Raw genomic sequence first — 23,783 nt, 5'->3', positions numbered from 1 at the left:
AACGGTATTTCCCTCACAAGTGATCTGTAACAGTTTTCCTTATGATTTGGAGTTGACTGTTCAGCACAGTACTCTGTAAACAGCCAGAGAGAGGAGCCATGAGAATGATGCAGTATTGTACCACCCAGAGTGTAGGTCTTCAAATTTACAAATGCTTTAAAAAAAGAAGAAAAAGGTGGTTTTAATCTCAAGAAAAATAGATGAAAAAGAACATAAACTAAAGCCATGTGAGTTTTTGCTCAAACATTTATTTCTATTCTATTTATAAATTCTGTTCAAATGACAGCTCATGACCAAGGATCTCCCAATTACTGTGCATAAGATCTCCCAGTAAGTGTTTAAGCAATATTACACAATAGCCTATAATTTCAGCTCTGCTTTCAATTCATAGCGAAACCTTAGAGGACATTTTATTTTGTTACTTAGGTAGTAAGTTAACTCTTCCATTCTCCTTAATAATGTCCTGGCTACTCTAAGCCCTTAAACCAAAAAGCTCCATTTAGAAATTCAAGTCCAAAATGCAAGAGTAAAGCGTTCTAATCGATAGTAAAGCATTCTAGCCGACTGTCTGTCAAAACAAACATCAGGCAATCAAAAGAGCAAATATAAAAAAGCAAACAAACCCACTCACAGTGGGGAAGGTGCAGCTTAGGCAGACTTAGGTAGCTGTGGTGAACTTAAAAGAGTATCACCCACTCAGAAAGTCATAAAACAGCGCCAATCTCCTTCCTTATCTTTCCCCTAGGGATATGTGTCTAGATCACTTTCCCACTTCCTGCTTTGCTCACTCCTGGCCTCCATAGGACGCAGACGCAATGCTCAAGTGCAAAGTGTGTTCGTGATCTGGGCGTTGGTAAACGAAGACAAATACTTTGACGTAACAGTTGTACTATTGTCCAAGTCAGTTTTTCTGATGAACTTAATAAACTGCACTCCTGAGTGTCAAATTCTTCTCTCTCATTCCTCCCCGTGCCCTGATTTTTGTGCCCCCTGTTATGCTGTACATGAGGAAAACCTCATGTACAGAGGATACCCACTGTCTTCTCCTTGTTCTCTTTTTCTTTTACTTGAGACTCATACCTAGAGGCGACTAAAAAAATGTGACGTAAAACATGAACCTTTTTTACCAAATCCTGTCAACACAGTTCAACTAAGAAGGATCCGTGAAATATTGAAAATTATTTCCCTTTATTCTTAAAGGTGGTGATAACAGTACATTTTTTCTATAGCTGAATGATACCAGTCTGAGGATGTTTGTACTTATTTTAGTATAAAGACAACTTCTTTGGTTAATCTTACTGGAAACAATCGGTACACTCTTAAATATAGCACTGACCCTTTTGTGCAAATTAATGCATGGTAAAATTTATCATTCCAAACTGCACAATAAAATGGAACAGAAGGCCATACAAGCCTTAGAAAAATTATCTGGCTCTGGCTTTATCATCACACGAGCAAAAATTTGAGATTTTGCAGTTCATTCCCCTAAGATCACCCACTCATCTGCAACAGCCTTGGCAGAAGGCCACCCTGCCTTCCACACTGCCCTTCCTAACTCGACTGTGAAGGGCCGACCTTGAAAGACGGATTTTCAAAGCACGGGGCAGAGCCAGGACTCCCTTTTTCTGTTTGTGGAGTCACGATGACTTAGAGTCCCAGTTTTTTTCCTTTGAAATTATATGATATGCTATTATGTTGACTGAGCACTAAGTACTTGTTTTTAATTTCCCTTGTCTTACTATTGTTAATATAATTTGTGAGAGATGCTAATGTTCTTAAATGGTAATAAGATTATGTAGTAACTATATTGTGGATATTCTAAAAACACACGCTTCAAGTAGGCCTTACAAATGATGGTGGAATACAACACGATGCTTATTACACACAACCCATGGAGGTTTTCAAGACCACTTTCCATTCGATTTAATAAGACTTTGCCTAGAAATCCAACAATTGCAACTTTAAAGGTTAAGACCACTGTTAAGCAGCCATCCCGTTGGGACTGTGATCAAAACTTCCACGGAAGAATGGCAAGGGTTGAGAATGTAGTGAGACTATGGCTACCTTTGCTATATGCGAGGCCAAATTAAATTCCAGTGGGGAAAAGCACTCAGTCGATGACAAAATGATAGTGAGACGTGGGAGAAGGTGGGTGTGCGTGCTCAGGTAAAATTCTTTACACTCTTTAATTAATGTCATTAGAGGGAATGAAATACTGCCAGGTAGAGAGACCTAATCATGTCTGAAAAACAATGAAGTTTCAAAGTTCAAAGCAAAGTTTTCTTCTTCATGGAGGAGGAGAAAGCAGGTAGGGGAAAGGGAAAGAAAGATCAAACCCTTTGTAAGGGTTTCATGAATTTTGCATGTATTAATATAATAATCTTAATCATTCAAACTTGTTGTTATTTTCTGCCTCAGCACAAACACGTTATTCCCCATAAAACTCAGAGGCAATATATGTGTCTCAGTGATCAACGAACATCTGTTCGATGAGTTTTATTACAACAGATTTTAAAATATCTGTGACGCAGGTTATAACCCATTAAAAATAAGATTTGTGCATTCTTCATTTAATAAGGCAAGGTGCTAAAAAGCAAAGAAATGACAATTGTCTTATTTTAAGCAGAAAACTGATCTCTCCTCACATGGTGAGCTGATGTTATACTTCAGGAACCCAGGCTCCTGTTCTTTCCCTGTTTCTGGGGGAAAAAGTTACATCTTTATGCTTCGTTATCTTGACACGGGCACGTGCGTTGAATGCAGTGCCATTTAGCTGAGCATTGGAGGATAGTCTGTAAATTACCACAAAGTTGTTTAGTCAATTAACACAAATCTTCGGGGATTATAAAGCTTGGTGTAGCAACTTCACATTGAAGGTAGAATAGAATTAAATAAATAAAGCCCGTGTTTTCTTTCCTTCTGGTTGGCTTCATAAAATGCACTGAGCGCCATCTGCTGGTTGTTATTTTTTCAAAACTATTTTCCTGCCAAACTCCTCAGTCATTTGAAATTGAGACTAGGTGTAATATACATCAATATAGAGAGAAAGCGTCATGAAAAAAATAATAATAAAAGGGCATTCATATACTATAAATATTTCTTATTACATATGAAAGTGTTTTATTTTAATCCATTATATAACAATTCTAAAATTTGCCATAGGATAGAGATGCAGTAACCTTTCTGATAAGGAATGAGTTGAATTTCTCTATTTTAGAATAGACCATCCTGAAAGTTTTAGATAGAGAAATAACTACAGATTCACATTTTCTGGTTTTAACTAAATAATGACATGAAGATATCCGTTTGGTACCAAAAAAAAAATTTTTTAATAAAAGAAAATCAAAACACCACACCACCATTTCTCTGTGTATATTTGGAAGTCACTATTAAACATGGAAATTTGATCTTACTCATCTTTAAACTGAACATTAAAGTGTAAATTAAATTGTTATAGATTTTTTTTGTTAATTTTTGTAAACGACATTATAAGTCAACATACTGGAACACAATCACTCATACTCCATATCTTATGCATTAATTTAAAAAATTTCCATGACCAAAGAATTTGAGTCTGGAAAAGTAGGATAAGAAGGAAACAAAGTACCTCTAGAAAGAACTATACTTCACACAATTAGTGTCTTTGAAGATTTTTGTGTTATTTGAAATCTATGTCAAATCCTTGTCCTAATATTTGATGTCTCTGAAATTCAGGAAACATAGTCCCATGTGATTTTGCCTGCATTTCAGGTCCTCCGTAACCCATGCAGAAAACCAGACGCATTATTCCCGATTAACTTTCTTCTCTAGACCAGGCACAATAAGAAACGCGTGCCTGAGTGCCATTTCCACTGCGCCTATGGAAGGCAGCAATTATTAGTTCTGTTATATTTAACAGTCGATTATAAAGAAAAATAATTACCTATGGGAAAGCTCTTAGAAAGATGAAATAAAAATACAAACATTAATTTAAAATTATATGTTATAATAAGAAAACCGGACACAAATTGTTATCCCCAGAATTTGAGCCTTAATAACAGGACTTGGGCATTGTTCAGTTGTAATGCGGAGTCAGCCTGTGGTCTCCTTCAGTGGAATTGCTGAGCTCTTCTGGAGGGATAACGTGTTCTCTGAAAAAAAGGAATAACTTGAAAAAGGGACCATCATCTGGGCAGCAAAGGGATATGAAAAGAAGTATGGTATTAACAGTTTTAAAATTTTAGTATCAAGACAGTTTGTGAGTTTAATACAGTGGTTTTAAGAAAAATAAATAGTATATTTTGTGAAAATAAATTCAGGTAAATATACTTAAAGCTTAATCAACTTTCTGAAGACAGAGTGATGTTGGCCATGCAGAGAGGGTTTTTAGGAAAACATAATGCAAAGGAATTTAACCCCTTTTCCTAGTTTCTTTCTTCCATGACTGCATCTGGTCAGCACATAAGAGGCAAAATTTCTTCCAAGAGAAGGAATTTCTGATCATTTGAACTTACAGATGTTGAAACCCACCTTTTGGAGAGGAGACTGGCTCTCTGGGAAATACAAAATGGACTGCAAACTCAGAGTTCTGCCAGCTACCTGGCACTGCTACCCCATGGATGTACCCAGCCCTTCCAGGGCCTGCCAGCCCTGTAATACCCCTCCATAGGAGTCTATGCTTTTAATCTGACTCCCTGGAGAAGTTTAATGAGCGTTTTGGAATTAAAAAAAAAAAAAAAAGCAAAACAAAGAGTGTAATGGAAATGGACAAGCTAACAAAGGAATAAAGAAGTTCATTTCCAGCCTGGTGCTTGGGGGGTTTTCATCAGGATACTGCAATGGATATTGCACAGAGAAGTGGAAGAGGAAAGAAAGAAATTAAAAACGGCCTCTTATGATGAACTTGTATAATTTATCCCTCTGCAGAGCAGCAGGCACAATGTTTCTTCTTCTTTTTTTTTTCCTCTTTCTTCTTCTTTTCCCCTGCACTTAATTTCTGAGCATTCCCAGGCTAGGCAAGAATGAAAATTAAGCATACCCAACACACAAGTCATAGTGAAAGTGTGGAATGCACTCAGATTATTCATAAGCCTACAAGTTGTGTATTTTGGTGGAGATTTCCTCCCTTCTGCTCCTGATTGCTGATGAAGAATGGTATTTTAATAGGCAGATGGTAAAGACAATTACAGTTAGGGGCTCAGCTGGGAGTTACATCAGTTTATTGCAAATTATTAGTTGATAAATGCTTTTGTTTACAAGCAGAGTCTTAAGCAGCTTTGTAATCAGTTTATCAGCTGCAGGCGAAATTTTGACAGCTCGCCTTTGGGGTATAATGTCACCTCTTGGCTGGTCATTTAAAATCATGAGGGTCAGGGAACCAGACAGTCAGATGGGCTACCCCAGTTCACTGCTACAAGTTTCTGCAAAGCAACCAGAGCACAAACTCCAAGAATGCTGAAAAGACTCCACAAACAGGGTTTTTCCCCATTGAAATCCCATAAAAACAGCTTACCAATTTGATTAAACCCAAGGTAGGATGCCCAAGTCTCATGGCCTCAAACACATTAGTTCAGAAGCTTTTGTAGAAAGTTCTGAATGCCTTTGTATTCATGGGGCAAAACTTTCTGGGCACATTCTTCAACAGAAATCTGGATCTGACCACAATGCCACTTTTTACTTTTCTTTCATTTTTACTTTTTTTTAAGAGATGGGGTCTCAGTCTCACTCTGTCACCCAGGCTGGAGTGCAGTGGCTTGATCATAGCTCACTGAAGCCTCGAGCTCCTGGACTTAAGCAATCCTCCTGCTTCAGCCTTCTGAGTAGCTGGGACTATAGGGCGTGTGCCACCACTGTTGACTAATTTATTATTTTTTGTAGAGACAGGGTCTCTTGCTATGTTGTCCAGGCTGGCCTCGAACTCCTGGCCTCAAGCAATCCTTCCACCTCAGCCTCCCATGTCACTGGGATTACAGGCATGAGCTACTGTGCCCAGATGTTTACTTTTCTGAAAGGGGCTTCATGTGCTTTTTGTAAAAGAAAGGAAGTTATCTCAATAAAAGATATTTTCTTACAGGAAAAAAAAAATAAATGCTATAGAGAGAATACAGGCAGGAGGCAAAAGATCTAGTGAGGATCTATTATAAGTGTGGGCCAGGGAATCCCCTCTGAGAGAAAAGCAGAGCTTAGGAAACACACTGCTTTAACCAGCCTGGCCTTGATTTCCTTGTCTATAAAATGGGATGATAGCATTTAACTATTTGTCACATAGCTAATTCCTTTCAATTAATGAGGGGGTTTACATTTCTTTGTTTCTGATATCTGATTAGACCGATATATTATCTGTTGAATTCATACTAAATAAATAAAGCATATAATATTTGAAATGACAATTCGCAGATATTACTTTAAGCTCATTTTCAAAATTCTTGCTGGAAAAGGGTGCTGTAATTTAGTATTTTTACAATATAGCACTACCGACATTTATTATTTTTTTGCATTGCCATAAGGACATAGTTTATAACTGCATGTGTTCAAAGATGTATACTTGAAAGTGTTCACGTCATCATTCATAGCATCTAAACAATTCATGTTTATCTACTTTTACTTTATACTCTAACAAAGTAAGTTTTGTGGGCTTAGTCAAAGCAGAAATATTCAAATTAATAATTATATATAATAGCTCCTGAAATAGTCATTTTTGTTCATACCTACTGACTGTTTACTAATATGCTTTTATTTCCAGTATTCAAGGAAAACTTCCTGAGCTAATAGGGAACAAACTACTGAAGTCAGAAGCCAGAATTTATAACCAGAATTAGATATTCCATATCCTCTAAAATATTGACATAATGCAGAAAGATCTTTGGAAATATGACTGCAGCTGACACATTTTAAATTACATATGACATATATGTAAAAGCAAAGTTTTCTCTAGTCTCAGAATATGGTTCAGCATCTCTACCCATTTGTCTCCCTCCTTCCTGTTCTAATTGTCTCAGTTTCTCAATTAAGGTCCTAAAAACATCAGAATAGATTAAACCTTATTTAAACTGATCACCACATGGTTTAATAAAGTTTTTCATTTTAAAGTTGAGTCGACATAAGCTTACTTAAAAACATTTGGGTGAAAACCAGAGTGCAGTTTTTATCCAACTCCAACATTTGGCACAAGTATTCGGTTCCTGATTTTCCAGTTCTCAAGCAATTAAATGTTCTATTGACATCAGAGGAAAGGCTGCCTGTCAAACAGCTGAAGAATGAACCCCTTTATATCTTAAGATGTATTTTAACATAAAGAGTGTAAAAAGTGTTTTTTTTAAATTTTCTGTAATCAAGCTAATGAAGGATAAATAGTGTGTTTGGCAAATAGTGTTGCCATTTGCCTGTTATTGGTAAAGGCAATGAAGAATTAAAAAAAAAAAAATTCTGTCTTCTCCTTTGGCCCAAATACCAAAGGCGCACTCCAGAGTTGCTGATCATGTCTGATTTTCACCCCCTCCCAGGAACTGCTAGGATGTTCTATAAAAAGATGTCAGGAGTGCTAGCATTGGAAAGTTGAATGCCCCCAAATGCCCTGCATTACCTATATAGTACAAATGAAAAATGTTAAAGATCATTTAAAAACAGGAAAGACCTTTTTGCAAAATGCTTTGATTTATTGCTGGGTAGCATGCAGATCTTTATCAATTATTTTACTCTATTTTATTCAAAAACTATTGTAAACTATGAGTTGGCATGTTGCTGCATACAGAAAAAAAGGCATTAATCAACTCTAAATAAACAAGTGCATAGATCTATCTAACAACTATGAAGTAGTTAATACATTTTTAAGCAATTTTATTATAGAAAGGAGGGCTAAAAGAGTAGTGCTTAATTATCTGGACTCCTCTGTGCTGGGCTCCCTTTTGATTGTATTAATGAAGCAGCTGGCCCATTGTTTCCCTTTAATTCCTCTATTGTTTTAAGAATATGTCACAGCTCTTTATTCTTTTATCAGGTGCTGTGCAGGAGGATCCACACAATACCTCATATTCCTACTGTATTTGCCAAGGCAAAAAGAAACCTCCAAAGCGGTTTTCAAAGAAGGGGCACCCATAATTTATAAGTTCTATTCCTTGCACTACTCCACTGTCAAGAATTTCAACAGTATTGGATTTGAATTCATTATAAAATTTGTCTTTAGCAATGTGGCTACGTATAGATATATGTACTGTGTTAACGTCTAAACCCTGAGATCCAGGCAGTAACACATGCAATGTTGAAATGGGGCAATTATTTAGCTTTTAAGGAATTATTCTGACCAATCGCTTGCTAGTTATGAAAAAAACAAATTTCAGAAGGAGGTATCATGTGAGATTTTCTAATTATCTCATAAAAAAGAAGAAGTTAATGACCACACAAGTGAGTATTCCCCTTTTCTCCACCTCCAGAAACATGATGTCACTCTGGGTGTGTGTCTTCGTGTGTGTGTGTGTGCGTGTGTGTGTGTGTGTGTGTGTGTGTTGTCTATCTGTGTGTTAAATGGCCCATTTATCCCCCCAGAGAATGGGTTTAATTTTGCCTGAGTGTGCCTACAAGATACCATGGTTTACTCCAAGGGCCAGTATGTAATCTTTATTAACTAAGCCCTTGTCATCAATTGATCATCTTTTTGCATCATGTGTGACAGAGATAGATTTTTTAGATTAACGTAAAAAAATCACTCTATGCAATGCACACCACCCAAAGAATGGACATATTTGAAACTCAGACTTGGCGGGGGGGAAGGGCAACGTATGTAACCTAAACATCTGTACCCCCATAATATGCTGAAATAAAAAAAAAAATCACTCTACATCTTAAGAAATAAAAATGTGATAGCAATTTAGTACATAATATAACATGTTTTTATGGAAGAGTTATTTAAAAATGCCAATTTAGCTACACTTAATTACTTTTTCTTCAAATTCTCTGAAAACCACCAGAAATCACCCATGGTAAAATAATCTTGAGAATCTGATTCAGAGACTGTCATTTTTTACACATGTGGCTTTTTATTTGTTTTTCCCCTGTCAAATGTCTGTATTTTGGAAGTTTTTTTTAAATTGATTTTATTTTCCTAGAGTTTCTTGTCTAAAAAAGAGAAATGAGACCTAATGACTTAATGCTGTATAGTAAAAGTTATTAACTTCAACTTTGAAAATATCCTTAGAAAAGCCATTAGAGTAAATTATTACTTTAAACTATCTATTTCCTTTTATATTGTCAGGTGATTGGTGTGTGTGTGTGTGTGTGTGTGTGTGTTTTAGCGTAGAGTTTCACACTGGTATCCCTATCTATTTGCTTGAGGCTCCTTATCCTTCTGCATATTGAGGCAGAGTAATACAAAATCTAATGTTATTTAATTGGTTCAATTTGCCATATATTTTTATGCTAAGCTTAGGTCCTTATCTTGATGAGCCCATGTAGTTGTGCTAGAGGTTTACAGCTTCATGTTGCTTGCATTTCCTTTTTTTTATAAAGCAAGCGTCTATCAATCACACAGATAAATTAGAAAGAAACATGTATAGACATAACACATGGAAAAGATTTTTCAGTGTGCTATGTAATTATTAACCTGATTTTTACCATTGTAAGAAGCCGTGAATTGCAGATAGCATGGACGAAGTTAAAAGCTTTTATTCTGGATACATTTTGCTTATACAGAACTCTATAGGTATGGTCGAACAATATAATTGAAGCTTTGTCAGCTCTGTAACCTAGCAACAGATAATACTGTTAGGTTACTGAATTGCTCCTGGTTGACAAGTAGGGAGTATTTTTGTGTTTATCATGTTTGCTAATGATGGGATCCTTTCCAAAAGGCTTGTCTTAATCTTAATTAGAGTTTATCAGCAGAGGTCTGCATGACATTGTGCAGACACTGATTTCATAAATAATAAGTGCAAGTGAAAAATTTGGCAGGATGGGGAGATATTTAAGGCCACTGCTTCTAGTAAGAGGAGCATGAATTTCCAAAATATAATCGAGTTTGAACTGTGACTTTATTCTTTATTGTCGAAACTTGTAGTACACTTCACTGCAGTTTTGACAGCAATTATGAGAAAAATTTATAAGCTTCCTGTTAGAAATGATATCTGTTTGTACAAGAACCTTGATCATAAACATTACTTAGAACAGCAAGTACACATTTTCTCAAGAGTGTCAAGGTCTTAGTCGTTATTACTTTTTTATGGAACCTTGAACGTATCTGTCTTTATTTGTGAAGGGAGTAGTATATGAATATGAAGACTGAGGAGAGGGACTGTTTGCAGCATAGGAGACAGACAAAGAGAGACTCCTAAAATAACCTTTCCATTTGGTGGAAGCAAGGAAGGTATCAGATAGCTGCTTCAGTGCCTGATGTCATTTGATAAAGATTTCATGCCCATGCAGTCGGAATGTGATGTTTTTTTTGCACTGGTTTGCACAATATGATCTTTCCACAGTTTTGGTTGGATGCAATATTATTGATGATTCCTAATAATAAATTGCATACCTTCAAAATAATAAAGAATTAAAAGTTGTAAAATATAATTGACAAATGTACTAAGCTCCTAACTGGCTTATTCAGTTGAAAGATGCTGCTAGGTCATTACATCCTTGTTTATCCACCTTTCCTCACCATTTCACTCATCATTTCCACATTCTTCAATCATTAGAGGGAAAGGGAACATTCAAAGCTATTTTCAGTTGTCATTTTCCGAGTTTCAGAATGGCCATCCTCTCCACTGAATTGTCCGAACACTTCTATGAAATATTTGATCATCAAGAGACTTTTTTATTCATAGAGCTTCACACTTTGTACAGTATACAAACTTTACATAGTTTACCCCCATGTAAATTATTCTTAACTCTAGAAGTAAATTAAGCCCTCTGAGGAGCTTCTAAAAAATACAGAAGCCCAAATTTTACTCTCAGAGACTTTGATTCGATTGTTCAGGCATAGAGCCAGGAAATCAGTGTTGATTAAATCTCTCCACATGACTCCTCTGTGCAGTCAAGGTTACCAGTTCCATGGTTAGGTAGAATCTTGATGCCCCTTTTAATGTCCAGCTCAACTTGAAATTTAAATAGGGAATTTGAAAAGTGCTGCTTGTATTTAGCATTAATAAATGAGTTTAATATGTGTGAAGTGTTTAGAACAGTGCCTGACACATAGTAAGTGCTTTCTAAGTGTTAGCTATTTTAATGAGGTATTAGTCATGTTAGAAGATAACTTGGAGTCACATCCACATTACACATATAAATATTATTCTCCAGATTGTAGCTATGCATTTAACAGCTCTGTTTAATCACTGTAATCTGCCTGACACTGCTTCATAAAGTGAACCACCGTATTTCTGCTTGAGAGAGATAACTAACTGTGCTAATAACTTGAACTCTGTAATCAAGGTGAGGGGCAATGGATTACATAGTGGCCACCAGGTGGCGCTGTGACCAGGGACACCTGGTTTTTCATACAGAGTAAAGAGTCAAATTGCCTTATTTAAACCCCATCTTCTTCTCTCCTTCCAATACCCCTCTAGCTGTGTGACCTTGAACAACTTACTATACTTCCAGCCTGATGATACCACAGTAAAATTGGAATAAATAAAAGCCACCTCACTGCTGTCTTGGGAGAAATCAATAAGATAATGCACGCAAAGCCCTTAGCACAGTGCAGGTGTGCAGCACATAGTAATCACTTCATAAATGTGTGATTACTATTATGAGCACATTGGTCATAAAAGTATAAAAAGTTGCTCACGACTGGATGATGACAATTTAGAGGGGATCTAGTCTAAGGCTGTTGTTTGATATAATGCAGGTAAAGCCATTTTGCAAGAACACACAATAACGAGTAATTAAGTCAGGATTAAAACTAAACTTTCATATCCACCAGGAAAGTGCTCTTTCTAGTTCATCTTTGCACTGTGGGCAAGTAAATTTTCGGGTGATTTTGCATGCTAGTTATGCTTCATTATTAGCATGTAATTCCTTAAAATAAGACCATTTACTCTTGAATGGCAGGGCAAAGAATGTGGTAAAAGTTTTATCAATTAAACATACAGTTGTCCCTCTGTATCTTCAGGGGATTGGTTACAGGACCCCTCCCCTCAGGCACCAAACTCTGAGGATGCTCGAGTCCCTGATATAAAATGATGTGGCATTTGCATATAAACTACACGCAGGCTCCCGTATACTCTAAATCATCTCTAGACTACATAGGATGTCTAATACAATGTAAATGTTATGTAAATAGTTACTATACTGTATTCGTTTTTCCTTATATTATTCTTTATTGTTGCATTGTTATTTATTTTTTTAAATAATTTGAATCCAAGGATGCAGAACTCGAGGATTTGGAAGGCCAACTGTATACTATTGCCGTATGTTCACCCAAAGCTTTTACGTAATTCTACTTGTTTTCATATCAGCATACTATTTGTTTGGATTAATATATTAAAAATCACTCAGTTTAAATCTGGGGGCATTAAACATACTATTGCATATGAAAGCCACAGAAAACATCTTGTTTAGATTCCTTTAATTTCATCTCCATAGAGAGTTGACAGGAATACTCCACTGGCACTGGAAATGCAGGCAGAAACCCAACTCAACAAAGTAATCAGGAACCAAATCACTTAAAAATTTTCAGATCTACGTAAGTATCCAAAATTCATTCAAATGAAAAGAGTTTGTGTGGCCACATAACGTAAACTCAATCTCAGCAAGACTCCATCTCGGCAAATGTTTTTGTTTTTAAACCATTTCATAGGGAAGCCACATTATAAAAGTTATATTCTTATCCTTGGATATGGCTAAAAAAAAAAAAATCATGCCAATGTTCTAGGTTCATAGAGGATTTTTCAATGAAAAAAAAATATGGTACTCTCATTTGCTCCAATTTTTAAAATTGTGATAAAATACATATAAAATTTACTATCTTAAGCATTTATCATTTATGCTGTACAGTTTAGTGGATTTGCATTATTGTGCAACCATTACCACTATCCATTTCCAGAACTCTTTATCTTGCAAAACTGAAACTCTATAGGCATTAAACCATAACTCCTCATGCCCCCAATCCCAACCACCATTCTACTTTCTGCTTCTGTGATTTGGAATGCTGTTAAGTACCCAATGTCAGTGGAATCATGTAGTATTTGTCCTTTTGTAACTGGCTTATTTTACTCAACATAATGTCCTAAAGGTTCATTCATGTTGCAGCATGTGTCAGAATTCCCTTTCTTAAGGCTGAATAATAATCAATTGTATGTATATATCACATTTTCCATATTTGTTTAGCTGTCATTGTACACTTGGGTTGCTTCTATGTGTTAGCTATTGTGAACAATGTTGCCATGAACCTGAGTGTTCAAATACCTCTTTCAGATCCTGCTTTTAATTCTTTTGAGTATGTATCCAGAAGAAGAATTGCTGAATCATAGGTAATTCTAGTTTTAATTTTTGAGGAGTCACCATGCTGTACAATTTTACATTCCCTCCAACAGGGTTACATTCCCTCCAACAAGGGTTCCAAATTCTCCACATCCTCTCCAACACTTATTATTTTCTGGGGGTCTTCTACGATGGTCTTCTCATAAGCCAAATGTAATAAACTGTGGTTTGTTTCCACTAAACACGAGGTCATTTGGTACAAGATACCAAAATAGCTAAATATCAACATGATAGCATTTTTATGTGCTCAGATTTCTTTTTAATTGAGGTGAAAACTATTACCTTCCACATAATTATGAATTAGAATTGACCGTATTTACCCTGGCTCTAAAAACAGTAAAGTAGGAAACTGGTTCTCCTTCCTTCTTAGATTAACAGATTGGTAGAAACTATTTCTATTTTTAACTGTTAAAGATATAGTATGTGATCCACAAACAGATACAGCCTTAGTCTTCTTTTCTAAAATGAGTTAACTGCCTCCAATGAAGCATAGATATATTTTCTTATTGAATTTATATGTTTGTCTTTTCTTTCTGGTGAGATTTCTTTCCTCTTGGATTTAGCAGGACAGTAAAAAATGAGAATAATAGCCCCAACTGGACCAAACCAAAAGAATAATGGCTAACAATTATATAACACTTCTTATATGTCAGGTGTTGTTCTTAAGCTTTCACATATCTAAGCTCATTTAATCTTCATAATAACACTGTGAGTTCAGTACTAGTTATCATCATCTTCATTTTCAAGGATGAGGAAATATAGGTAGAATGCTTAGGTGACAAGTTCCAAGATCCACTCCCAGGAAGTCTGGTTCCATTGCCCAGATGTCTTCCAGATGGGGTTACATCCCCTGCTAGCAATCTCATTCTGAAAATTTTATTTGAATCAGTAATTGAAGTTACCTTACCATGCTTGGGCTATCTCTCCCTATAAAGGACTCCCTCAAGTTGTATATTCTAAATTCATCATCTAAAAACCTCAGCCAAACAGTTTCAAATAGCCAAGCCTTGCTTGTTGCGGTTACCATTGTCTTGAATTCCCCCTAACCTTTTCACCTATATGCTCTCTGGACATTTTAATGATGCCTTCTCCTCTGCTCTCATCTTAAATGTTGAGATGCCCCACATTTCGCTCTTTGGTCCTTCTCTTTTTACTCTATACTCTCCATGGGTTCCCATATCAATGCAAAGAGCATCTACAGTCATTTAGAATGTGCTGATGACTTCCAAAATATTTTTTTTCCTTCAGGCTGTATGTCTTCTCCAAATTCCAACTTTCTCCTAGATACATTCACACAGAAGTCTCTCAGGTACCTCAAACTTTACATTCTCAAAATAGAATGCATTATTTCCATGCATGCACATGCACACACACACACACACACACACACACACACACATACACATACACGCTTGGACTTTGGAGTTGGACAGACAAAAGTCTAAGACATAATTCTGCCAATGACCCAGTGTGTAACTTTGGGAGAGTTGGTTAATGTCTCTAAACTTTGGTTGTCTCAACTCCAAAGTGAGAGAAATATTACCTACCTCATAGAATAGTTGACAGGATTATAATAAAGTACATAAACCACCTAGCCTATCAGGCCCAAAGAAAGTGCTCCTAATTAATGCCAATAGTCTGTTTTCTATATAACATCAATTGTTAGTACACCGGCTTCACAGCCTAGTTAATGGCATCACCACTATCTGGTTTTGCAAGCCAGAAACCTCGGTGTCATTTTCAACAGCTTCCTTCTCTTACCTGTGTCTTGAAATCACCCGAGCCTTCTCTCAGCCATGTCTCCTGAACCTGGCTCCTTTCCTTCTCACTAGGTGCACTTCTCCACAGCTGAATAAATGCGATAGCCTCCAGATGCCTGCTGCGTAACATTTCCTACCCACTCAGTTTCCTCTCCATATTCTGAAGAGAGAGAGAGAGAGAAAAAAGCCCATGTGAAGAATTTGTTCATTTATTCACTCAACTAAATACATACCATCTGCACACCATGAGCCACAAACAACTGTTTTTATCTTACATTCAAAGCTGTCTTGCCCTGCTCCAAGCGTTTTGAGGGAGGAAGCCCTGATTTGCAGTGTTTGCCAATTCTTGGGGCAAATGCTACAATTCTCACCATGACGTATTTCAGACTATGAAGGTGATATCAACCAGCACACAAATTCCTGCAAATGTAACATTCCGCCCTCCTGATATGGAACAGGCTGGCTCCAGCACACCACTGCCCTAACCCCTCCCCTTCTCCATCACTAGGCCCAGTCAGGCACTTCCACAGTTCTGAGCTGGCCCATGTGCTCATTTCTCACCCAGTCGTGATGGACCTGCTGGTCCCTCCTACTCATACTTTTGACATTTTGCCTCTATTTATTCTTCATGAACCAATAAAAGAGTCACCTTGAGGAGTTGGCCTAACTCCCCTATGAAGTGTCAGTTACTTCTCTCACATTTTCTTTAATATGAGAAGACGACACCCCTATTGGGGTATATAATGTATTTGCTAACATGTATGGATTCTAATTGTGTATCTGTGTGTGAAGCGCCCAGTGAGGCACACAGCAGAGAGATCAATGAATAGCTAGTGAATGAACGATTTGAAAGATTAAACCCTAACTAAGACAGCAGACTTCCTCATCAAGTCTAACAGCACATTTTCAGTCTAATTCAGCTTTTTAAAATGATATGCTCAGACTAACCCATCAAATGAGGTAAAGATGATAAAATATGAAACATTACTGGGCACATCTGAAAGCACAAATATGTAATACAATTGCCATGTCATTTAATAATGTAGACTAATTATTTTGTATTTACTTAAGTCTAAAGACTTAATAGTTTTGCATTTTATTTTATTTAATATTTATTGGACCTTTTAGGTTCAAATTTGAGCACAAGTGGTCTGGGTCTTCCTGCTATATTCACTGGGGTGATAAAGATTAACTGTGAGTGGGTACCTGCTCTAAAATCTTTGTTTCTCCGGAATATCTGAGTCCAAACCTTTCCTTACTTTTGTGAAAGGGAGCCATAGCTGGATTTACCAAAAATGTAAAGTTTATCACTGAAATCCATTGACTCCAAAGACCATGTCAGGAAGCAAAACTGAATTGTGGTTCCTACTTCCTCATTACACAGATTAACATAATAAAATGTATTCCAAAGGAAAGATAAAGTGCGAATGATTACCTTGTGTCCAGCTGTAAGTAGGTTAAATCTGTACACACATAGAGAATGTTTAACAACTAAACACAAAAGCCTTCTAGGAGGAAGAAGGACAGAAATACCACCACTCACACTTTGAACTCTCATCTGATTGCACAGTGATGCAGTTCAGCTTCTATTACTGGGAAATAAATAAATCAAACCCAAATTAGTCTATTTTATTTAACTATGGTAAACTTGTATGCTTTCAGATACATTGGTGTCAACGTGGGAAAAAAGTTGTTCTCTAGAATTTTAATATATTTGTGTATTACTTTGAAACTTAATTTGAGGTCTGTAATCTTAGCTTTATTTTTTAACAAACATATACTCTCACAGATGGTGTTTGGTTTGCTTACCTTTAAAACTTAATCAGCTGGTTTAATTAATTGCCCAGGGTTTCTCTAAAACAATGTCCTGATTCTTTTGTACAGCTCTGCCCTATCATATGTTGGTGTTATCGTTTCCACCAGATTTTTACTGCAAGTAGTTTAAAAACCATGATCTCTGAGGGTGGAAAAAATGAAGTGCAGTTGAAAAGACAGCTATGTCGAAAGATAAACGGAGCAATATTACTTATCAAAATGGGTACAATTTTTGCTCGCTTAATGAGTTCAAAACACAGCCTTCTAATACATACATAATGAAAAAAAAAGCTTTATAACATATCAAGTATGCTACATTATTTCTACATAACTGTTTAGGATACATATCTAGGCCTGAGAGTGTAGATAACAAAATATAAGTGCTTTGCCTGTCTAAACATGTTAAATAAATGAGCATTCACTATCACATTCCAATACATTAGAAGATGTACTTGCATAGTTAATTTTTCTTTTTAATGCACCACATGTGATCATTTGAAGTGCAGAGCCAGAGTATATCTTCGTGTTTGAAGAAAGAGTTCTTTTCATTTAAACAAATCTTTATTTAAATAAGCCTTTTTGAAAAGGATCTTTGGCATATCTTCATTTGAGGAAGTTCAATCAGGGTAAATGGAGATAAAGAAGCTACATTGCAAGGAATAACATATAAGTGAAGATCATTCAGCGCCCCCCCCCAAAATGGCAGCAGACATAAGGAGAATGAAACTACCTGGAATTTCATTTTAACTTACTAGATTTTAGGAGCTTTTGTTCATGTGGGGCATATTGATATAATAGAAGTTTTTTTTTTTTGGCAGGGAGAGGGATATTTCTTATTTCTATAGGATACAGAAAGAGTAACTTCCCACATGAAATAAAGATCTGCCATTGGGTCCCTACCAATAGGAGTATACCAATGGTTTTAATGGCTTTTAGGCACTGTACCAATGAAATGGCATGCTTAGTGATGCCGGCAAGCCATGGGAGGCAAACATTGACAACACTTTCTGCAGGTTATGTCCATACTGTATTTGGTTCTTAGTCTTCTGCTGGTCACGAAAGAGTTCATTTAATGCAAGGAATACAAACTTCCACCTAGGAGGGAAGAGGATCACAGTTGTTTCTTGATGAAACACTCTGCCCCAGTCGAAACTGATGTGAAAACACAAAGTGGACATGGACCTAGTATACAACAGTCTTGAGCATCCTATGTCAATTCTATCTTTCTCTTCCTTTTTTCGTCTTAATAGGGGGTCAGCTTTGGTGCACAACTACGAAGGCCATCTCCGAGGGTGAAGAGCTAATTGCCTTTGTGGTGGATTTTGACTCAAGGCTACAAGCTGCCAGCCAGATGACTCTCACAGAAGGGATGTACCCTGCCCGCCTGCTGGACTCAATTCAGCTCCTTCCTCAGCAAGCTGCCATGGCTTCTATTTTGCCTACAGCTATTGTCAATAGTAAGTGCTGAGTGCTATAGCCCAGCTTGGTAGAGGTGATGGGAACTTATGGGAGAAAAAAAAAATGTCTACTGACAAGCAACCAGGAATAGACTTTTTTCTCTAGTGTGGTTTCATTTTATCTTCTCTCTAACTTTATGAGTGTGTGTGTGTGTGTGTGTGTGTGTGTGTGTGGTCACTTCTCTTGGAGGTTTAGAAAGAATACTTAACTTCAAAAATTTCAAGTCAGATTCCTGAATGTCACACATACACAAAACTGACATTGTAAACTAGTTGAATGATATTAAGGCTACTTAGCTATGAGAAGGCTGGCGGCTTTCACTGATGCTTTTACAGAAGAATAATTTTGGCATTCTTTAAAGGTTATAGAGTTAAAAAACTTGAAAAAAAAGAAAAAATACAAAATCAAAGTTTTGATTAGATAGACTAATGAAAAAGAAGTATAACCTGGATAAATCAAGACATCAGCTAATACAAAAAGAAAAAAGGGAAAAGAAAGAAAAATACATACAAGGTTGAAATACTTGATAGGAGAATTTAAAAATATGCCCTGGCAAATTTACCTTTATGATTTTTTTTTTTTGTAAAAAAAAGAATATGGAACTTAGTTTCTATTCCTTACATCAGAAAGTGACAGTTTATATGACAGAAAATCGATGGTTTAGGGGTCCCAGGATCTGTATTCTACACAGATCTGCTGTTATCTAGTTCTGTAAAAACAAACAAACAAACAAACAAACAAAAACGAGTAGCAGACATCTTAAGAGGAGAATAGATTCTGAAGTTAGTAGGTAAGTGAAAAACTGCACTTGTCAAAAATACACTTGAAAATCTCCAAGACACTGAATGAATGACACAGAAGAGAAATCTAGAGACGCAATAATGTCTTAGTATTAAAAAAAAATCCAACAGTATTTTCTTGCTGTAATATCATCCTTTAGATTAAAGAAATTTAGATTAAAGTGATTCTGAAATTACTGTGCATCCAATAAATGGATCTACTACTTCCAACCTAAGCTAATGTTACTGGCTTTTCTTAATGTAAATGTAGTTATTTTCTTTACTGGATCTTTACTTTGATTATGATGGTGAGGAACTTGAAATAACACGGGCCCAACTTGAACTGAGGTAAAAGGATTTTATTACCAGAGACTCCAGGAGTACCTGATGTTGCTGTGAAACTCTAATGTATGAATGTTAATTCTAATTATATTTGAGAGTGTATGCCGTTTGCTTTCTGTAGCAAGACAGCTATTAATTTCAAATAATTCAGCATAGATGCATAGAGCTTTTATTTTCATTTTGAAATTAATCAGTTAAACTTGTCCTACTTAAATGGACATTTTGCTAAATTGTGTAGCCTTGTGAATAATGCAAATGTGATTAACTTGGGGGGGTAAAATAATAAATAGCAGTAGTACATAATTTTGAAATTAAATTTCATTTTGAAATTAAATTTCATTTTGAAACTCTATATTGTCCTTGCTATCCTTACTTATATTCACTAGAATTTGGTCCTTAGTTTTCTCCTCATCTCTTTTTATTCCATCTCCCTGAGCTATCTCCTTCACCACAATGGGTTCTACTACCAACTACAAATAATGCTTCATAAATTAAAAATCCAGCTGTTTCTGCAGAGTTTTAGACCTCTGTTGCTACTTTTCCCATGTTCATCTGTATTTCTTGCAGAAATATTAGATTCCACATATCTAATGTGACCATATGCCTTGGTTTTCCTGGCTTAGTTCCACTTTACAGTGTTATCTGGCATCCCTCTGGGTGGTGCCCGCTTCTCTGCAGAAGTGCTGGGTTGGCGCAACACAAAGTCAGACTTGATCACACTACATGTGCCCCAGCCAGAAGCCATCACCTCTCTGTCCTCTGTTCCGTGTATAGATAAATGTAACCATTCCTGATATAGAAATGCTAACAAGAAGCCTAGGAACGAAGCAGAACTTTTTCCATCTGCTCTGCCATCTGACTACAAAGTATTGGTCATCACTTCTAGTCAATTCCACTTCCTCAATGTAACTTTTCTTCCTCTCTGCCACCCTTGCTATTGAGGTGTTACAGAAGAGTGGTTCAGACTAGATTCCAGGCCTATTTCAACCACTTACATGATCATGGGCAAGTTACTCAACCATCCAATGGATGAAAGTTGAGTTCATCCATTTATAGATGAACTCCACTTTGTTCACCTATAAATGGAGGAGGGAAAATAAAGCACACATGAAGATATTTTCTATGAGTGAACACATGAACATTACATATTGTAGCATGACTTAATAAAGATGATATGACTATTCACTACAATTCAAATCTTGTTGTGTTTCATTTAAGAGTACTGAGATTGCCTCCTACCAGTCAAAAGTCTTTCTTCTAAATTCACTACTTTCAAAACTAGACTCCACTGTTATGATTCTAGAATATCCAATTGTGTCAGTCTCTTGCCTAAAATGATCCATTGATTCTCCATAATCATTAAGACAACTTCTTAAAAGAATCTGCAAATTCTTTCATGGTCTACCCCTGCCTTCTACAGCCTCTTCCCTCACCTCTCCCCCACTTCATGCCTCTTGCCTCAGCAATACAGAGCAGCCTCCCAGCCTTCACCCAGTCCCTCACTCAGGCTCCCACGGCTTTCCCTGGGCTGTTCCTTTGGCTAGGATGACCCAAGTCCTCTTCTCCACCTGCCTAGTTTTATTTCATCCTTCATACCTCAATTCAGGCATATCATCATCTTCCTTCCCGTCCTTCTCTGATCTCTTCCTCCCTCCACTCTTCCCACCAGCCCAATGAGTATCTCTTTTCCATGCCCCAGAGCACCCCTCAGAAAACTCCATCAGAATAGTCATCAGGCTGTAATGTAAGTTAGGTAACCACTTGTTCATCAACCCCAGAAGATTGTAAGCATCTTAAGGCCAGCTGTTTTGTCTTCCATTTTGTTTTGTACTCACCTCAACGTAGAGTCTGGTACATGGGAGGTACTCTGCGACTAGTTTATTACATAAACAAATGATGTCAGGGGTTGGTATCAGGCCTAACAGTAGTTTAGCCATTACTTTCTTACCTTTTAATCAAACAAATAAGTTAATTACATCACTATTTATAAATACATATTTTTCCTAAATGATAAATACAACGAAATCAGTATCTTGTGCTTTTAATATTGGAGTCTCCTACAGTACCACTTCTAAAGAGTCTGTGGGAATTTAAATTGCAGAGTGTAACATTTCTTTAAAAGCCTAGTCCTGTACTGTAGAACACCACACAAGACCGTGCTCATCACTGTCTGATTCCCTAATTCACTACCTGAGAGCAGACTCTGAGAAAAATTAAACTAAATGCTGCTTTACCCATGGTTGGTTTCAAATGGTCAGCAGCTAATGTGTCTCTGTGTTTTTCCCTGCAGAGGATATATTCCCTTGCAAGTCCTGTGGCATCTGGTATCGGAGCGAGCGAAATCTGCAAGCCCATTTGATGTACTATTGCAGTGGGAGGCAAAGAGAAGCTGCTCCGGTGTCAGAGGAAAACGAGGACAGCGTCCATCAGATTTCCAGCCTGTGCCCCTTCCCGCAATGCACCAAGAGCTTTTCAAATGCCCGAGCTCTAGAAATGCACCTGAATTCACACAGTGGTAAATGCCTTTTTTGTTCCTTTTGTTGCCCAAGAAGACTCCATTTTTTCTCTACATACATATGTACACACAATACATATATACATCTGTATCTATCTATAAAATCAAAATCTAGTTTGCTGGACCAACCTGTGTGATCTTAATGCCACTTATACTTAGCATATTTTACTCAAAGGATTTGGGTCTGAATTCTTTTCTAACAACTACAGTGCTCCAACTGCAGGCCAGATTTTTCTATTTGTTTTCAGCTGAGGTGAAACAGCATAGTTAAAAAAAAAAAAAAAAACTCTCAGTACCCTTTGTATATTGTCATTAATATTTATCGTTTTAATATCAAGTGATCTGTGGAAACTGACCATAGTGTTTTCCATATGGTAGGGAAGAAATAGTAAGTACATAAAAATAAGTATTTGCTGAATTAAAATAAAGCTGCTATTTTGACAGGTGCAATTAAAATCACACTTCAGGGATATTTACTTTCAAATATGGATCCATAAAATGTTCTTGACTTCCAAAGTGTGTATCATAACAGCTTAGTTGATTTTATGAAGTAAAACTATTTTTAGTATCATGTTTTAAAATTCCTTAAGAAAAATTAGACTGAAAAACAAGTAAGCTTTTTATTAGTAAGCCCTCTCTTAACAGCAAAGTGGCAACTATTCCCATTTATTTTGGAATTGTATGCCAACTGGTTTTAGTTTCATCTCATAGCATTCTAACGAAAAAATGAAATTAATCAAATGTAAAGAATTATATTAACTTTAAGTATTGTGAGATGCATTCTTGGATGGAGCAAACCAGGGTTTGAGAATCTCAGTTCTTCAGCACCTATAATACAAACTTGCAGGACACCTCTGGGTGACTTCCTTAGCTGTTTTTGCCTGGGTTAAATAATTTAAAAGCCAAAATAGATGCTGAGTTTCAAAATACTAGTTCCAACCTCCAATGCTCTTAGTACAGTGCAAGCTCTTGTCTTTGAAGCTATAAAAGTAGGCAATTTCCTTTCTATTCATCCTCTTCCCTTGCCCTACACACGGGCTGCCTTCATGTAAGTGATGAAGCAGGGACACAGAAACAGGTTGGTTGTTTCAGATGGTGAGTAAAGTCATGCACAAAACAAAAAGAACAGAGAATGCAAGGATCTTTTCAGCTAAATGGAAAATGAGGATCGGATTAGTTAAGGAAAAAAGGAGCTAGGGATAGGAAGTCCCCTTTTATCATAACAGGACTGGGTACCTCTGCCATGTTTTCAGCTTATTAATAGAAAGGACCTTTCTCATTTTAGTCTAGAGCGCAGAGGGGGTGAGCCAAGCCTAATTTAACCATATGCCAACAGTTGACACCTAGAGTTAACCTTAGTAATGCTTATTTACCACAGTCAATGGTGATATTCAAAATATTTAATAACTGACTATTAATAAAAATAAGCAGTGATCAATGAGCATAAATGCTCATCCAAAATGATTATATTAGTGTACTGGCATCTACCAGCTCAATATCAGCCCTGGATAGAGATAAACCATGTTAGCAAAACTAATGAATAAAATTCTAGATTTATACGAAAGATAAATTAGGAGGTTATTAATTACGTTACAACATGGTTCCTATTTGGAATCTTTTGACTAACGTCTATATGTAGTACACTGAGATTTATCTGATTTGCATTGGCTTTCA

General features: G+C 36.6%; 1 protein-coding gene across 2 annotated transcripts in view; it reads left to right on the top strand.

Moving 5' to 3' along the window:
* Positions 1–23,783, top strand: part of ZFPM2 (zinc finger protein, FOG family member 2) — a 616,571-nt gene that overhangs the window by 588,850 nt on the left and 3,938 nt on the right. For both annotated transcript variants that reach the window (XM_012645307.1, XM_012645308.1), the window contains exons 6-7: positions 18,266–18,472; positions 21,885–22,109. In XM_012645307.1, coding sequence (XP_012500761.1) covers positions 18,266–18,472; positions 21,885–22,109 — 432 coding nt within the window. The remainder of the gene's footprint in view (positions 1–18,265; positions 18,473–21,884; positions 22,110–23,783) is intronic.

Source organism: Propithecus coquereli, unplaced genomic scaffold (assembly GCF_000956105.1).
Source record: "Propithecus coquereli isolate 6110/MARCELLA unplaced genomic scaffold, Pcoq_1.0 Scaffold23, whole genome shotgun sequence".
In the NCBI taxonomy this organism is placed as follows: domain Eukaryota; kingdom Metazoa; phylum Chordata; class Mammalia; order Primates; family Indriidae; genus Propithecus; species Propithecus coquereli.
This window is presented reverse-complemented; position numbering and strand designations above follow the sequence as displayed.